This window comes from Podarcis pityusensis (genome assembly GCF_964106645.2).
Source record: "Podarcis pityusensis genome assembly, chromosome: 12".
NCBI lineage: Eukaryota > Metazoa > Chordata > Lepidosauria > Squamata > Lacertidae > Podarcis > Podarcis pityusensis.
Genome location: NC_138037.1, coordinates 24,584,238 through 24,600,756, shown reverse-complemented (window position 1 = coordinate 24,600,756; position 16,519 = coordinate 24,584,238). Strand labels below are relative to the sequence as shown.

Sequence of the window (16,519 nt, the reverse complement as noted above, 5' to 3'; positions counted from 1 at the left end):
CCACTGCTTTCTAAGGCTCCCCTCCTGGTTCCTTCCCTGGCAGCCTAAGACTCCATTGTCGTGTCTCTCGTTGCTCCTCCCTCTTCATTTTTCTCTGTCTTCTAGGAGACAAGAGGGGAGGAGAGCTGGTGACAGAAGGAGGAGGGAGGCTCCCTGGATTCTTCAGCAGGCTACCTCATCTCTGTCTCCTGCCCCCTCTCTTCTCCTGCCTCTGAGTCTAGACTGTCCTCTGTCCTAGCCTCCTCCTGTTCACTAAAGCCTGTTGCCTCTTCAGCTTCTGACATCTCTTCCTCCTGTTCTGCTCCCTCTTCTTCCTCTGACCACGCATTGTTGCCCCACAACCAATTTCCTGGTTCTGAGCCTTCTTCCCTTGGAGCTTCCCCGGCCAGTGCCTCCCACCACTCCTCAGCATCCAGCCTATCCATGATGGATATTTCCATTGGGTTCATTTTTGTGTGAAAGACTGGACTAATAAAATACTGAGGATCTATCTTGCACTCCCACTGGTGTGCCCACACAGCCCCAACTTGCAACTATCCTGTGCTACCTTTGCATTGTCCAGGTAAGCGGTAGCACTGGGGTCAGGAGAGTGGCTCTGCAACACTGCCCCAACATGCCAACCACTTTTCTGGAGAGTGTATGTTAGAATTCTGTGAGAACAGACAAATAGCATGTAGCGTGGTGCTAGAGGCACAATTTGTCTTAATAATCTCACATTTTTAAAAAGCGATTTCATAGCTTTGGTACCAGTGCTTGGGTGCAAATTGTCTGTTGAAATTTCGGAAGCCAAAAAAGTTGAAAAGCATCCTATTTTGGGTGGCAATGCTTCAATCCCCTGCATTTCTGATGTTCTTAACCATAACCAGAAAAAACCCCAAATGAATTATGCAATTAGTTAAAAAATAAATTGCAGAATACATTTTGCAAAGTTAAGGACAGCGTATAAAGAGAGTGGGATTCAACTGCTCTTATAGCAGAATTTGGATTGCCTAGATAAATATTTTTTAATAGAACAAATGAATGCAGTCCTGAATTTTTGTGTTTTAAAATTTTTCATAAGTGTTAATTAGACCACATTAGCCTTAAGTTCTCAAGATAGAAATGTATTTTCAAATGCTACAAACTCCTGTTTGCCTGTCATTAACAACTTCTCATTATTTTTTCTTGGTAATTGTACTTTGTTGGTTAGGACTATAGATTTCATGTAATTGCGAAATGCAGTTTTCTAGCATGCAGAACAATAAAGAGTTTTGCATTGACCAAAAATGCGTCAAATGTAAAAAATGAAAATGTTTAAGGCAGTGGGTCCTTCTTGATTGTGATTTATATTTCTTCACTTTTCTGTCTCCAGAGGGGCTACTGGGCAGATAATTATTGTGAAGAGGAACTTGGTTACATCTGCAAAAGAGAACCATTGGCATTTCTTTCTGAAGAAGCTGAAACTGCCAATCCAGATTGCCAGAAAGTAAGTCTAAAGTAAACTGTGTAAGGTAGAAAAAAGAAAAACGGTAAAGGACCCCTGGAAGGTTAAGTCCAGTCAAAGGCGACTATGAGGTGTGGCGCTCATCTTGCTTTCAGGCCAAGAGAACTGGTGTTTGTCCACAGACAGCTTTCCAGGTCTTTCCAAGTAAATTAGATGCCCTGAACTTAATATGGCAATAACGTGTGTCTATTGACTTTTTGAATATTTTGACAGGGCTGGAAAAGGCATGGATCCTATTGTTACTTAATTGGACAAACATCTGCAACATTTTCAGAAGCACAGGCATTCTGTGAAACAAACAAGGGATCTCTGACCTCTGTGGAGAACAGGTATTATTCTCTCCCCCCACCCTGCCTGACGTTGGTTGATATCCAAAGTAACATTTATGTTGTGGGAATCAAGAAGTGAGGTAAGCTGAGGCTTGAACATGCTCAGTTTAAAACCTGCAGGTGCTGCCTTGTGATTGGCCAAAGATCTGCAGGATACAGAAACCTCTTTTGGAGCAGAGACCCTTTTTGGACCTGGATATGGTCACCAGGTGAGCCTGGGCCCATTTCCCTAGGAGCAGCCCCTCTCCATCGACTCCTATTGTGATTTGTGATTAAATCACCCAAACCCTCCAAATGTCACTATTTTCCAGGGACGTCCCTGATTTAGAGAAGCTGTCCTGGTTTCTGATTTAATCAGGGAATGTCCCACTTTTCCTTAGGATGTCCCTATTTCCAATGGAGAAATGTTGGAGGGTATGGAGTTATCTGACCCTCTAAGTCGTCTGAAGGCAATCCTGTATAGGGAAGTTTTTTTTAATGTTTAATGTTTTCTTATGTTTTTATATATGTTGGAAGCCGCCCAAGAGTGGCTGAGGCAACCCAGTTAGATGTGTGGGGCATAAATAGTAAAATTATCATTATGGAATGGGACGTTCCTATTTCCATTGGAGAAATGTTGGATGGTGTGGATCACCCTCTTTGCTGGCATCGGTCCCACCAGCTTCTCAGGTCACGTGACTGAGTGGAACAGTCCTAAGATCCAGTTTGAATCCTCCTCCCTCCTGCGCTGCCCATCCCATGTCCCTGTTTCAGGGCTTATGATGGTTTAAGGCCCTCCAGGCTAGGAGGAACCAGGAGGGTCCTGGGAGATGTGCTGGCATAGCCTGGCTGAGCTCCACTTGTAACCCAGGCAAGCTCAGCCCAACAAATTATGTTTCAGGATTCTAAACTGCCATTTTGAATTATCCATTCTGCGTTTCTTGTGAATTTCCTATTTGAGCTGCCATCTGTGGCTTGACTTCCTACCCAGAGAGCCTTTAATTCCTTGTTATAGATTTACTGGTGAACCTGGACAATTAAGACTTTCAGCCTCCATGTGTTTCCACCTTAAATATGTACGTGCTTTCTAGAATATCTTCTTAAAATCTTAATATTATGCTGTACAAATATGAGTTCCATACAGTGTTTTATTTCTTTAAAAAAATGTTTAGGGGTACTCTCATTTTCCTACTCAGTTTGAAATATTGCCCCTCAATGAGGCCAAACTTAGATTCACAAAACATTTAGGGGTATGTTTACCCTTGTGTACCCCCAGAAAAAAAGGACTGGTTCCATATATTACCTGAGTGTAGCTGAGGTTCACCCACTTTCAGCTACATGCTCAGGTTGCAATGTGTAAATGTATTGATCCGTGATGGTGGAGCTATAAGCGTAGCCACTCCCCCTTGGTCACTGTGATCCACCCCTTGCCCTTTGAATTGATGAGAGCTGGCCCATCCATGGTAAGCCATTAATTTAATTTTAAAATCTGGAAATTAGAAATCACAAACACACAGAAACACAAATGTATTTTTTAATACAATTGTTATGTATTCTTCTCCACAGATATGAGCAGGCCTACCTGACTAGTCTAGTTGGCTTTCGTTCTGAAAAATATTTCTGGATCGGCCTTTCAGATGTAAAGCAACCAGGCACATTCCACTGGACCAATGGAGACAGTGTTCTGCTCACCCATTGGAATGAAGAAATGCCTCGTAGGTGCTGCCTGAAGCCTAACTGAGATTGTATTTCACAAAGGGTTTCAACTAAAGTGGCTCTTGTCTTGTGTCTCCAAAAGGGCAGCTTCTGGGCTGTGTTGCCATGAGAACTGGGACTGCAGCTGGATTGTGGGATGTTGTGAACTGTGAGGAGAAGGCACCTTTCATCTGCAAACAACTGGCAGAAATTGTGACAACTCCTGCCCCAACAACAGTTCCCCTTCCCCCATGCCCAGAAGGATGGCATCCAAGCAATTCTAGAAGCGTGTGCTTTAAAGTAGGTATAGAACCTCTTGAGTCAAAGTTCTTGTATTTTTCAGTAGCAGAGCAAAGAGGGTAATAGTGGCTTTTGTCTGTCAGTGAACCTTTAAAGGTTTTTGGGAGTGCTACTTTTAGTTTCAGTTTAACCGCTCAGCACACATTATTGTTATTCTTTTTATTGTGCAGTTTCGTTAAGTTTATATGAAGTTCAAGATTTAGAAGGTAGAGGGCAGAAGGTAGATTACTGGTTTGGAGAAGGCTGGGAAGGATTTCTGCCTGCCAAATATTTTAATATTATCAGCAACAAAATGCTGATATTGTTCCTGCCAGTGCACAAGCAGCAAAACGGGATGCACTGCCCTGTCTCCCTTCTCAGCCTTGCCGCTGCAGAGATCTATCAGTCACCCTCCTCCGACGTGCGTCCGCAACTCATGCTACTGTACATGAGCACACATTACTCAGCAGTGTAAACACACAACAGTGCTGGCTTGAGGTGTGGATACTAGGCTATGTTTATTGAACATAAATCAGGACAAAGAAAACATGGCTTCTCTCCTTGTCATTCTTCTCGGAGAGAGAGAGACAAACAAAAGTACAGTGGTTCCTTGGGTTACATACGCCTCAGGTTACATACGCTTCAGGTTACAGACTCCGCTAACCCAGAAATAGTACCTCAGGTTAAGAAATTTGCTTCAGAATGAGAACAGAAATCGTGCTCCAGTGGCACGGCAGCAGCAGGAGGCCCCATTAGCTAAAGTGGTGCTTCAGGTTAAGAACAGTTTCAGGTTAAGAAAGGACCTCCGGAACGAATTAAGTACTTAACCCGAGGTACCACTGTAATACAGAGCAGATGTTCCGCTCACGGGACTCCAGCAATCTGTGCTGGAATGTAAACACAGACATGTGACATGTAACAATCCCACATATCTGCAGCAAGGGTGGAATGGAATTCCCAACACTCCACACAGACAGGACAGAGAATTAAAAGTGATATAACATGAAGGGTGTTTTTTTTTAAATAAAAAAATCTAGAGCAACCTTGTCCATCATAAACTTTTGTAATCATCGATAATTAAGATAAGCTTTTTGCTTTGTTCTTCAGCCTGTTAATCTTCTTACATCAGCAGCTAATTTGTGTTCTGGATAAACCAGTTGTCATTAGTTCCAGTCTCAAAAAAAGAAGGGAAGTTTTGCTGACCTGAGGCCCTAAGGGCTAACCTTATTATGGGCTATTGCGTAGTGTCTGGGCCCAATGGTGGTTCTTCTCTCCAAAACACTCCTCCACATCCGAAAACAACTCCTTGTCTCTGCAGAGGCATAGGAAGGGGGGCCCGCCCTGGGTGTCATCACTGAGGAGGCTGACATTCGGTGCACCACCCACCGGCGACTCCCAAGCCTACCCCGAGCTGTCGATGGGGTGGTGGTGAGGTGACCAAAAAAATGCACTGGGTACCACCTGACTTTGCTGTGCCTCTGTGTCTCCGTGTGCAGCAGTGAGGTGAATCCCAATTAATCTTCCTAAATGCTGGTGTTTGTGACAAATATCTAATTGTATTCATATGCATCTAGGGCTATAACAAAGACCTTCGGGACAGGAAAACTTGGTTTGAAGCAGAAGATTTTTGTAGAACAATTGGGGGGAACCTCATGTCTGCTCACAATAAGGAAGAGCATCAGCTGCTAAAAAGGTTGGAAGTTCCATAAAATGTTTATTCACGTTGCCTCAGGATCAAAAGCAATGCTGGTTAGGGATGGGGAAGAAATTTGTTCTGTTTGCATCTTAATGTGAACTTCCCAATTTTATGTATTTACACCCCTAAACCAGTAGCTGGAGCAAAACTCATATCTTTTTTAAAATTCACACTCTAAACCCCTCCATGTCTCTCATTCACACACTAACTAATGACACAGCACCAGAGGGATCCCTCCAAAATGCTCTTTAGAGAGCCAGTGTGGTGTAGTGGTTAAGAGCTGTAGTCTCGTAATCTGGGGAACCGGGTTCGCGTCTCCGCTCCTCCACATGCAGCTGCTGGGTGACCTTGGGCTAGTCACACTTATCTGAAGTCTCTCAGCCCCAGAGTGTTTGTTGTGGGGGAGGAAGGGAAAGGAGATTGTTAGCCGCTTTGAGACTCCTTAAGGGGAGTGAAAGGCGGGATATCAAGTCCAAACTCTTCTTCTTCTTCTTCTTCTTCTTCTTCTTCTTCTTCTTCTTCTTCTTCTTTATTCCAAAGGGTGAATCCACATCCTAAACAGGCAGAATCAGAGATCACAAAAGCAGTGTCATCCCTCTCTTCACCTTGCCAGGTTTTCCTGAAAGCAGATGCTGACACTGGCACCTCCTAGATTCCCTTTCATTCTGCCACTTCTTCTACACTCTTTCCAGTGGCCAATGGCTAGAAGCTGCCATGTTGTTTCTTAGAAGACCTCCTCACAGAACAAGCTCTGTTCTTTGAAAGGGGGAGCCTCTGGGAAGTTTGAAGTGGCAGCTCCCAGCCAGTAGCTCCTAGAAGGTGTACCACTGCTATTATACCATTAAATTGTTAGGTCATAAAATTGTGGGTTTGTGGGGTTTGTTTTTTTTAAAATGTACAGTGCAGCAAACATTGAACAGGGCAAGCATTTCAACTCAGCCTTAGTACCTTTAATCACCTTAAAGATTTGTGCCTCATTGTGGAGAACCACTCAATTCATCATTATCCTATTCAGAGAAGGAACCACATAATCTGAAATGTGAATTGCCCCTTTCTTTTTCAGTAGTGTAACAGATATTGCAGATATTCATATAGGCACATGTGCTAGAATAGCAGAAAGAAGGCAGAGGAGAGAATGACTGTGGTGTTGCCTCAGTACCTATTTTAACTGAGGACTAACAGTATAAGGATAAGGCGCAGTCAAGAAACACCAAACAGTTTTTGTATATAATGAAGAAAGGACTGGGATGTCCATTGTGATTAGTCAGATATTTTGTTGGGTTGCTTGTGATATTTTTTTTTATCAAATTCCTAAATGTGCCCATGGGCCCAAAAGGACAGGGGCCTCAGGGTTTATAAAGTTGTCAGCTGTAAAGATCCAGACACAGCATTAAATGTGGGTGTGCCTAAGAAATGACTACATGTGATATGAACACACAGGGAGTTCCTGCTCTGAATGGCACACCTGTTCTAGAAACCTGATACTCTTTAAATAAATGAACTGATGACTGTTGCATTTATGCTGTTCTAGCAGTTTGAAAGCACGTCAAAGTGCGAGTAGATAAATAGGTACCGCTCTGGCGGGAAGGTAAATGGCGTTTCCGTGCGCTGCTCTGGTTCGCCAGAAGCAGCTTAGTCATGCTGGCCACATGACCAGGAAGCTGTATGCCAGCTCCCTCGGCCAATTAGGCGAGATGAGCGCCGCAACCCCAGAGTCGGCCATGACTGGACCTAATACCTTTACCTAGAGAGTATCAATAGTCCTTATTTTGAAAGTTTCAAATCTCTGTATTGAAATCCATTCTTTGTTTCCAGTTTTCTGCACTCTATAATTATTTTTTATATATTTTAGAATTTGTGACCACGTCTGTTGGATTGGTTTAAATGAGTTGGAGCCCGATAAAGGATTTTCTTGGACTGATGGATCTCCTGTAAGTAAATGATTAATGCTGATGTATTGATACCAAAATTATTATTAGTTTTAAGGTTCAAGCACTCCTGCCCTCATACTAAACTCTGACAGATCCCATAGCAGTATTTTAAATGTTTAGCCACTGACATATCCAGCATTAAAGTCTTTGAACATATGCTTGGCTGGATCTAGGCACATAAAAAAAGCATTCAGTTAAACACATTGCAAACTTTGTATGAGAAAGACTGTCTCGCCAGAGTGGTGCATGCTCTAGTTATCTTCCGCTTGGACTATTGCAATGTGCTCTACATGGGGCTACCTTTGGAGGTGACCCGGAAACTACAACTAAGGAGCAGATGAGCTAGCTACTGCTGTGCACCCGGGGGTGGGGCCATGGGGGCGAGGCGAGCGTCCAAGGGGGTGGTGGATTGAGCTGCCCATGGCGGGCTGCTTCCTGGGGGGGGGGTGCTGCAATGCTTTGCCAGCAGGCTTCGTCCATTTCCTCTTCAATTTGACAGCTCGGGGGTTTCCCCTTCCCAGGAAGCAGCCCGGTAGCAGTGGCAATGGCACACCACCTGCCTGCGACACCTAAGCCTCCCCTGAGCTGTCAAAACTAAGGGGGAAGGCCGCCGGCAAGGCGGTGCAGCTCCCCCCTTTCCCCAACGGTTTGGGGCAGGCTTGGGAGTCACAGGTGGGCGGCGCGCCAAATGTCACCCCCCTCAGTGATGACACCCAGGTCGGACCGCCCCCACCGCACCCCTCTTCCTCTGCCTCTGACTGGGAATGGCCGCCGAAACCATATAACACCGGTCCTAAAGGATCTACACTGGCTCCCAGTATGTTTCCAAGCACAATTCAAAGTGTTGATGCTGACCTTTAAAGTCTTCAATGGCCTCGGCCCTCTGACCTCTGAAGGAGCATCTCCACCCTCATCATTCAGCCCAGACACTGAGGTCCAGCTTCAAGGGCCTTCTGGCGGTTCCCTCGCAGCGAGGTATAAATAATATATTATTATTATTATTAATTATTCAGGTTAGCAAAAATGGAACTCCATATCACCATCTGGTGTCAAAGCATGAGAATGCATAAACAATGCATATAAAGCACTTTGTCTTTGCCAGTGTAGCTGAGTTCTCTGTCTCCTTTTCTGTAAATCACTAATGAAATCTTTATTCCTATTATAGCTTGACTTTCGAGCAGACTTTTCGCCTAACTCTTACAAAGACAACGATTGCAGAGGAGTGATTCTAGTTTATTCATGGTGGAAACCTGAATGGTGTGAGAATTATCACAACTGGGTTTGTCAAATAAAGAGAGGTAAGATTACTTTTATTTATTAATTTATTTAAATAAGGTTTTATTGGTTTTTACACATATTTTCCAGCATATCATCCTTTTAAACATCATTTCAAAATCTTTGGCTATCACAGCATAAGACTTCCTTCAACCTTGACCGATGTTTTTCTAAAATCTTTTCTAATTATGCATTTTGTTACTCGAGTTATTGTTATAAATTCAAATCTTAGTACCTATGCTTAATTCTTTTCACGATAACTTATATATTACTCTTACAAAATTTCTTTTAACCCTACAAGCGATGTCAATTGGTTACAGTTGCTTTCCAAATATGTCGAAAACTTCTTCCATTCCTTTAGGAAAATCTGGTCCTGCTGGTTCCAAAATTTCCCGGTTAATCTTGCCATCACAGCATACTTCATCAATTTCTCTTGCCACTCTTCTTTAGCTGACAAAAACAAACCCCTGTGTTGCAATGAGAACCAATCACAGAAATATAGACACAACACGTAGGCTAATAACTGTTAAATCATATATAATAGAACAATGATATCATTCAAAAGGTAGAAATAAATCTATTAGAGTGTTTATATATACAATGTAACAGACTAGTGGCGCAGAACATTGAGCCATAGGCTCAATAGGCGTCAAAGGTCAGTATTATGGGTAAATCAAAAGAAATTTGGTATTAGGCAAGATTTTGAACGGCGGTTACGTTAAAGGCCTTTGCAGATGACTTAGTCATAACAGTGGAAGAAACATTAACTAGTGCTAGAAAAGCACTAGAAAGAATAGAACAATTCAGACAAGTAGCAGGTTTCAAATTAAACAAGAAAAAAAAAGTTAGTGAAAAATATGAATTTGATTGATACATTGCAGCATCAGAGTGGAATAGAGGTTGTTAAAAAAGTTAAATATCTAGAAATCTGGTTAACATCGAAAAATATAAATTTATTTAAAGACAATTACACACCAGTATGGAATGGTATTAAAAGGGACTTAGAAGTGTGGGGAAGAATGAAAATATCCTTAATTGGTAGGATTTCAGTTATTAAAATGAGCGTGCTACTGAAAATGTTGTTTTTATTTCAATCAATCCAGATAATTAACATAGTTGGTATCTTTAGAGAGTGGCAAAAAGGAATTTCAAGATATATCTGACAAGGGAAGAAGCCAAGAATTAAATTTAAATGGTTAACAGATATAAAAGAAAGAGGGAGCTTCTCCCTACCAGATTTGAAATTGTATTATGAAGCATCATGCCTTGTTGGTTAAGGGACAGGATATTGTTGGAGAATACAGATATTTTAGATCTAGAAGGATTTGACAACAGATTCAGATGGCATGCATATCTATGGTATGGCAAAATAAAAGTTCATAAAGGATTTGGAAACCACATATTTCAAAAGTCATTGTATGAGGTGTGGGATGGATATAAAAAAATATTAGAACCATGGTGGCTCTCGCCGCTTGAGGCAATGAGTGTAAAAAAGACATATATGTGTAAAATTGGTCCACCTATGAACAATTAGTAATAGAGATGGAGAACCAATGGAAGCTAAAGCCACATGAAGATGTAAAATGTATGGCGAATGATTGGTTGCATTATTGTCAAGTCAATGAAATTTTTAAAGAAGATAAAAACAAAAATGGATTTGGATATACAAAATCAAGGTTTGAATTGGAATTGGTAAGTTTACTTTTAAATTACAAGTTCGTGAAGCAAAGTGAAGAGGACTTTTTTCTGCACTGCTGAAACTGGATTTTTTTTTAAAAAAAACATGCTTGCTACTCACCTGGCCTTTTGTGATGAGGGAAAAAATAATGTGAAATTAATTTAGCTTTCATTATGAATGTTGCAGAGTCCAGAGCTTTGGCTGCCATTTTGATGAGAACAAGCTCGTTGTGAATACAGGAAGCTACTGATAGTTCTTTCACATAGGGTTATTAGCTGTGTCTCAGAAATGTAGAAATGTGAAATGCTAGAAATAACCCTTTACTTTCATTGTCATGGACTCCTGTTTCGTTTTTCAGGTGTACCATTAAAACCGGAACCAAGCAATGATTTTGGTATGTTGGCTCATACTGTCTTCTCTCACGTCACACGGGTCTTCCTTAAGCAGCATCATGGAAGGTGGGAGTGGGTCTCTCAAGTCAAGGATGCTTCTGTCAGGAGCCAAAGATACTTGTGCTCCCTGACCCTGGGCACTCCAATTCCTGCCTTCCCTCAGAACAAGCAGATTTTAAGTAGCCCTAAGGAATGTTGGGGAGGAACTGCTCTAGCAGTTCTCTACAGCCATTGAAAGTTTTCTGATGATGAATACAACAACAACAACAACAACAACAACAATTTATTTATGCCCCGTCCATCTGTCTGGGTTTCCCCAGCCACTCTGGGTGGCTACCAACATAATATTATTATTAATAATAATAATAATAATAATAATAATAATAATAATAATTAATAATAAAGTGATAAAACATCAAACATTAAAAACTTCCCTAAACAGGGCTGCCTTCAGATATCTTCTAAAACTCAGCTAGTTGTTTATTTCCTTGACATCTGATGGGAGGGCATTCCACAGGGAGGGCGCCACTACCAAGAAGGCCCTCTGACTGTTTCCCTATAGCTTCACTTCTCACAGTGAGGGAACCGCAAGAAGGCCATCGGAGGTGGACCTCAGTGTCCGGGCTGAGAAACTTCTTCAGGTATACTGGGCTGAGGCTGAGGAGCCAATGGCAGATCTCCCTGGTCTGGGCTTCCTCACTCCTCTGAAATGAGTTACACAAAAATGCAAAAGGACTGTAGCTCAGTGGTAGAACATCTGCTTTGCATGAAGGAGGTCCTAGGTCCACCATATGTCCAGGAAGGACTGGGAGAGATCCCTGACTGAAACCTTGGAGACCACTACCCGGCAGTGTTGACAGTATACTCAACTAGATGGAGCAGTGGTCTGGCTTAGGCAGCTCCCTATGTTCCTAAGTTTCAGGTATTCTTGGCTGCTCATTATCATATTCTCATATTAGTGAGCCTTGGGAGTGGTTCTCCTGCTGGGATCTTCAGAAAAACCTGACTGTCTGAAGTTTAGTTGCACTAGGCAACTATTGAGTGTGATTGAGAGTTAAGAGAGAAATTATCTCATAGAATCATAGAATTGTAGAGTTGGAAAGAGATCCTGGGAATCATCTAGCCCAAATCCTCTGCACGTCTACTTGGAAGTAAATTTCACTGATTTCTGTTGAAGAAGAATGGTTCCATTCCTACTCTCCCTCTCGGACACAAACAATATCATCCACCAGGGATAAAGGCTAATCTGGTGCTTAGCCCAGACTGAAATAGGTCAAAACCATCAGTTCTCCTCAAGAGCATCTGAACCATGACCAACGTTTCACGCACCTTGCCCAAAAACAAATATGGGTGGCTGACTAGCCACAATATGTGGAGACATAAGCTAGTACCTTTAAGCACGCACAGAGTGCTTTTTCTTCAATCTTACATACTTTCATTTCAGCGCCCACCCCAATCCATGCCATGATCACCACGATTGAATTAGTTACAGATAGGTAGCCGTGTTGGTCTGCCATAGTCAAAATAAAAAAATCCTTCCAGTAGCACCTTTAAGACCAACTAAGTTAGTTCTTGGTATGAGCTTTCGTGTGCAAGCACACTTCTTCAGATACACTGAAACAGAAGTTGCCAGATCCTTCTATATAGTGAGAAGGTGGGGAGGGGTATTACTAGGAAGGGTGGTGGGAATGGGAGATTGGCAGATAGCTGAGATGAGCCTGCTGATGACTCTTAACGACTGTGATAGTAATACCCCTCCCCACCTTCTCACTATATAGAAGGATCTGGCAACTTCTGTTTCAGTGTATCTGAAGAAGTGTGCTTGCACACGAAAGCTCATACCAAGAACTAACTTAGTTGGTCTTAAAGGTGCTACTGGAAGGATTTTTTAATTTTGACGATTGAATTAGTCAGGTTTTTCTTCAGAATCTGTTGTTCATGCCTCTAAGGTGCTCTTTCATTTTAAGTATATATTATTACGGCCACACAGCTGTTTTGTTGTTGGTTTACTCTAATGTAGCAGTGTTAAAGCATGCAGTTCTGGGGGCAGGAGGGTGGACATGTTCACGGTGTGCTTCAAAGCTGAAATAACACACATCACTGTTGGGGTCAACCCAGTTAGGACTATTAAAATTGCTTGGCTTCACCACTGGTTGTGCGAAGTAAATTTATTTGTACTCTTGTATTTCATTTTATAATATTTAAATTATCTTAAATTAAATGGGGGGAAAACATTTCTTCTTCTTTTGCAGCATATCCATTTCAAGTAACTGAAGACGGCTGGATTGCATTCAATGGCACTGAGTACTATTTCAGTAACACAACTTTAACTGCAGGAAGAGCCCGGAGATTCTGCAAAAAGCACGCTGGAGATCTTGCTGTTATTGAAAGTAGAAGTGAAAACAAGTTTTTGTGGAAATATGTAAGAAATATATGAGATATATTTCCCCTTCTGATCACATATCACTAGGCTTTTTGGGTTTTTTGTTTTTGTTTTTTAAAAAAGCCAGATGAATTGTTTGATCGTGACCATTTTGTTGCCTGCTAAACCCTTTCTTCAGGATGGTGTCACCAGAAGCTTGCAGAGATTAACAGTGCAATCCTATGCGAGTTATACTGCACACATCTTACACTCTGTGCAGCTTCCAACATATATAAAAACATAATAAAACATTAAACATTTATAAAACTTCCCCACGCAGGATTGCCTTCAGACAGCTGGGGAGGGGGGGGGGGATCCTTACACTCTAACATTTCTCCAGTGAAAATAGGGACAGCCTAAGGAAAAGTGGGACATTCTGGGATCAAATCAGAAACTAGGACAGCTTCTCTAAATCAGGGACATCCCTGGAAAATAGGGACACTTGGAGGGTCCCTCAGCAATTCACTCAGCACTGAAATCAAAGCTCTGTTTCTCCCATAGCCTCCATTGCAGCCTGAGGCTCTGCCCCTAGAGAGAATCATTTGCCCATCCTTTCTTCTCTGGTGCTTGAGAAAGAGAGAGCAAAGACCGACCCAAACAAAAAATGGAGATTTGTAACTGAATACCTTTTTCATGTGAGAGTCAGCAGAGATACATTCTAAGTAAATTATCAACTGTCAGGCACTCTGCTCTAGCATTAAGCTTCAGTGGAAGTTTCCATGCTACGCTTTCAGCAGAATGCATACAGAGAACACAGTTATTTTCCATTTCAATGTACACTTAAACACTTATACTTAACAATCAGGGCACTTGGGAAATTCACGGGACTTTGGAATCAGCAGATTCTGCTGACTACTGCTAGTGTGGGGACGGGGGACGGGACAACGACGACTACCAATGGTATCTTCCCACTGTGCTGGGCAAAGCTGGGATCTCTGCCACAGCAGAGACATCTCAACCAGCAGCATTCCTCTCTGGGCAAGCATTGAGGTGACCATATGCCACCCTAACACACACACACACACACACACACAGAGTCCAGGTATGAATTGAGAGAGGAGCCAGGATTGCTCTCTAACTTAGTCTGGATTCCAGTTGTTGAGGAAAAGAAATGAGTTTCATGCCCTGCTTTTAAACTCAGTTGAAGAGCACAATCGCTGTTGCTCTTGTTTATCATTACTAGCTTCTTTCCATATGGCCTGATTTGTAAACTCTGAACTTCATGTGGAATAACTGACATATTTTCAACTGGAGAACACCAGTACTTTATTGTGTTTCTTCCCCATCTTCCCCCGTGTATGTTGTAGGACATTACTTTCAGAACTGAAGGAAACCTTTTCATTGGTTTAATTCTGGGTCCGGATAGAAGTTTTGGGTAAGCGAACAGAAAAATAAAAAATGGAAATCAGATTTTAAAATGGTAATTATGTATTAAGTTTCTCTTAGATAATAGCTAGATTGGCATTAAAATAATCTGGATATAAGGATGTTCTGCCAACATTTTGACTGTTTTGAGCAGATATACTGATTGACACTACAGGCCTACGGTCTCTGCGATGGTGCTACAGAGGCCATAGGAAGCTTGCATTTCTTGCTCTGGGAGTGCAGAGGGAGGTCTGATCTTGGAGAGAGAGATTCCATTCAACTACTTTGTCCCTATCTTGTCCCATTGCTATGAAAGCTCAATGTCAGTAAAGCTGGAAAGCGAGTGTGCCAGAAACAGGCTAGGGGGGGAAGCCTGGCTCCAAAGGATCCAGCACCCACACATACCCCCAAACTGTGGAGAAATCTATGTTTCCAATGGAAATGAAATAATTTCATGGTCGGGGTGGGGTGGGGATTTATTTCCCTCTATCCATTCCCGTCCCTCTCTGACTTGTCACTGGGATTGTATGGATTTACCCACACTTACCTTTGCACTCTGCTTTCCAGGCATGATCTATGCTTTAAAGTTCTGTGTCCATGTCTGAGCACCCCCTTCCCAGTGCTTTTGCCATGAAAACCCACTCTTTACTGCTGAATCAGAGCTAAGGACAAACTCTGGAAACCCCCCTCCCCTCTGAATGTCTGTTTGCTCCAATTGAGCACTAAAGAGGAGGTCTTCATGGGGATATCTCTGGGCAAGGAAAACAACAATGCTAGGACACAGAGCTTTAAAGTGCAGAAGCACGCAGTGCAAGTAGATAAACAGGTACTGCTCTGGCGGGAAGGTAAACGGCATTTCCGGGCACTGCTCTGGTTTCGCCAGAAGCGGCTTAGTCATGCTGGCCACATGACCTGGAAAAACTGTCTGTGGAAGTGGACAAACCCTGGCTCCCTCAGTCTTTAAAGCGAGATGAGCGCCGGAACCCCAGAGTCATTTGTGACTGGACTTAATTGTCAGGGGTCCTTTACCTTTACCTACCTGGAAAGAGCAGGGCAAAAGGTAAATGTAGACAAGCCCTAAGAGTTATCCCTTTTATTATAATAATTTATAATAATAAATTATATAATAATATAATAATAATTAATAATACTTATTTATATCCCGCCCATCTAACTGGTTCTCCCCAGCCACTCTGGGCGGCTTCCAACCAAATATCAAAACCAATACAGCCTCAGACATTAAAAACTTCCCTAAACAGGGCCGCCTTCAGGTGTCTTTTAAAAGTAAAATAGTTGTTTATTGCCTTGACATCGGCTGGGAGGGCGTTCCACAGGGCAGGCGCCACTACCAAGAAGGCCTTCTGCCTGGTTCCCTGTAACCTCACTTCTCGCAGCAAGGGAACTGCCAGAAGACCCTCGGTGCTAGATCTCAATGTCTGGGCTGGATGATGGGGATGGAGACGCTCCTTCAGGTATACAGGACCGAGGTCGTTTAGGGCTTTAAAGGTCAGCACCAACACTTTGAATTGTGCTCGGAAACATACTGGGAGCCAATGAAGATCTTTCATTATATGGTCTCGGTGGCCACTCCCAGTCACCAGTGTGCACTCCTTTGCCTCTCCTATTTGCATTAGGGCTGACGGTGCCAACCTCTTAATTACAATCATACAATGTTATATTTCCTCCAAGGCTGTCACACTCCTTTCTCCCTGTACTTTCTTTCTCCTCTGAGAAAGAGGGCACCACTCTCCTCTCTTCCTGAATCCTCCTGTTCTTGTACATAGCTTGGATGTCGTGCACCCCTAGTTTCTGTTGCCCTCTGCTCCCAACCACACTCTGAATGTGGTTCAGCAATGACGTTCAGCTTTTCATGACACTACAAGAAGAGGGTGAGAGTACTTTTCAGCTGGTCTTCCTATCACACTGACCCACATTCAGACCCCATCCCTCACCATAGGAAGGTTTTTCAATGTAATGTTTTTTTTAATTGCCTTT

The 16,519-nt window shown here is 42.6% G+C and overlaps 1 protein-coding gene across 2 annotated transcripts in view; it reads left to right on the top strand.

Annotated features, from left to right (window-relative positions):
• The window catches only part of LOC308459248 (macrophage mannose receptor 1-like), a 48,496-nt gene that overhangs the window by 6,741 nt on the left and 25,236 nt on the right, over window positions 1-16,519 (top strand). For both annotated transcript variants that reach the window (XR_013977941.1, XM_080974381.1), the window contains exons 9-18: window positions 1,352-1,465; window positions 1,697-1,812; window positions 3,358-3,506; window positions 3,590-3,786; window positions 5,340-5,458; window positions 7,314-7,392; window positions 8,558-8,690; window positions 10,704-10,739; window positions 12,990-13,159; window positions 14,467-14,534. Coding sequence is in view for 1 of the 2 variants with exons in the window: in XM_080974381.1 (XP_080830507.1) it covers window positions 1,352-1,465; window positions 1,697-1,812; window positions 3,358-3,506; window positions 3,590-3,786; window positions 5,340-5,458; window positions 7,314-7,392; window positions 8,558-8,690; window positions 10,704-10,739; window positions 12,990-13,159; window positions 14,467-14,534 (1,181 nt within the window). In the remaining variant the exon portion in view is untranslated. The remainder of the gene's footprint in view (window positions 1-1,351; window positions 1,466-1,696; window positions 1,813-3,357; window positions 3,507-3,589; window positions 3,787-5,339; window positions 5,459-7,313; window positions 7,393-8,557; window positions 8,691-10,703; window positions 10,740-12,989; window positions 13,160-14,466; window positions 14,535-16,519) is intronic.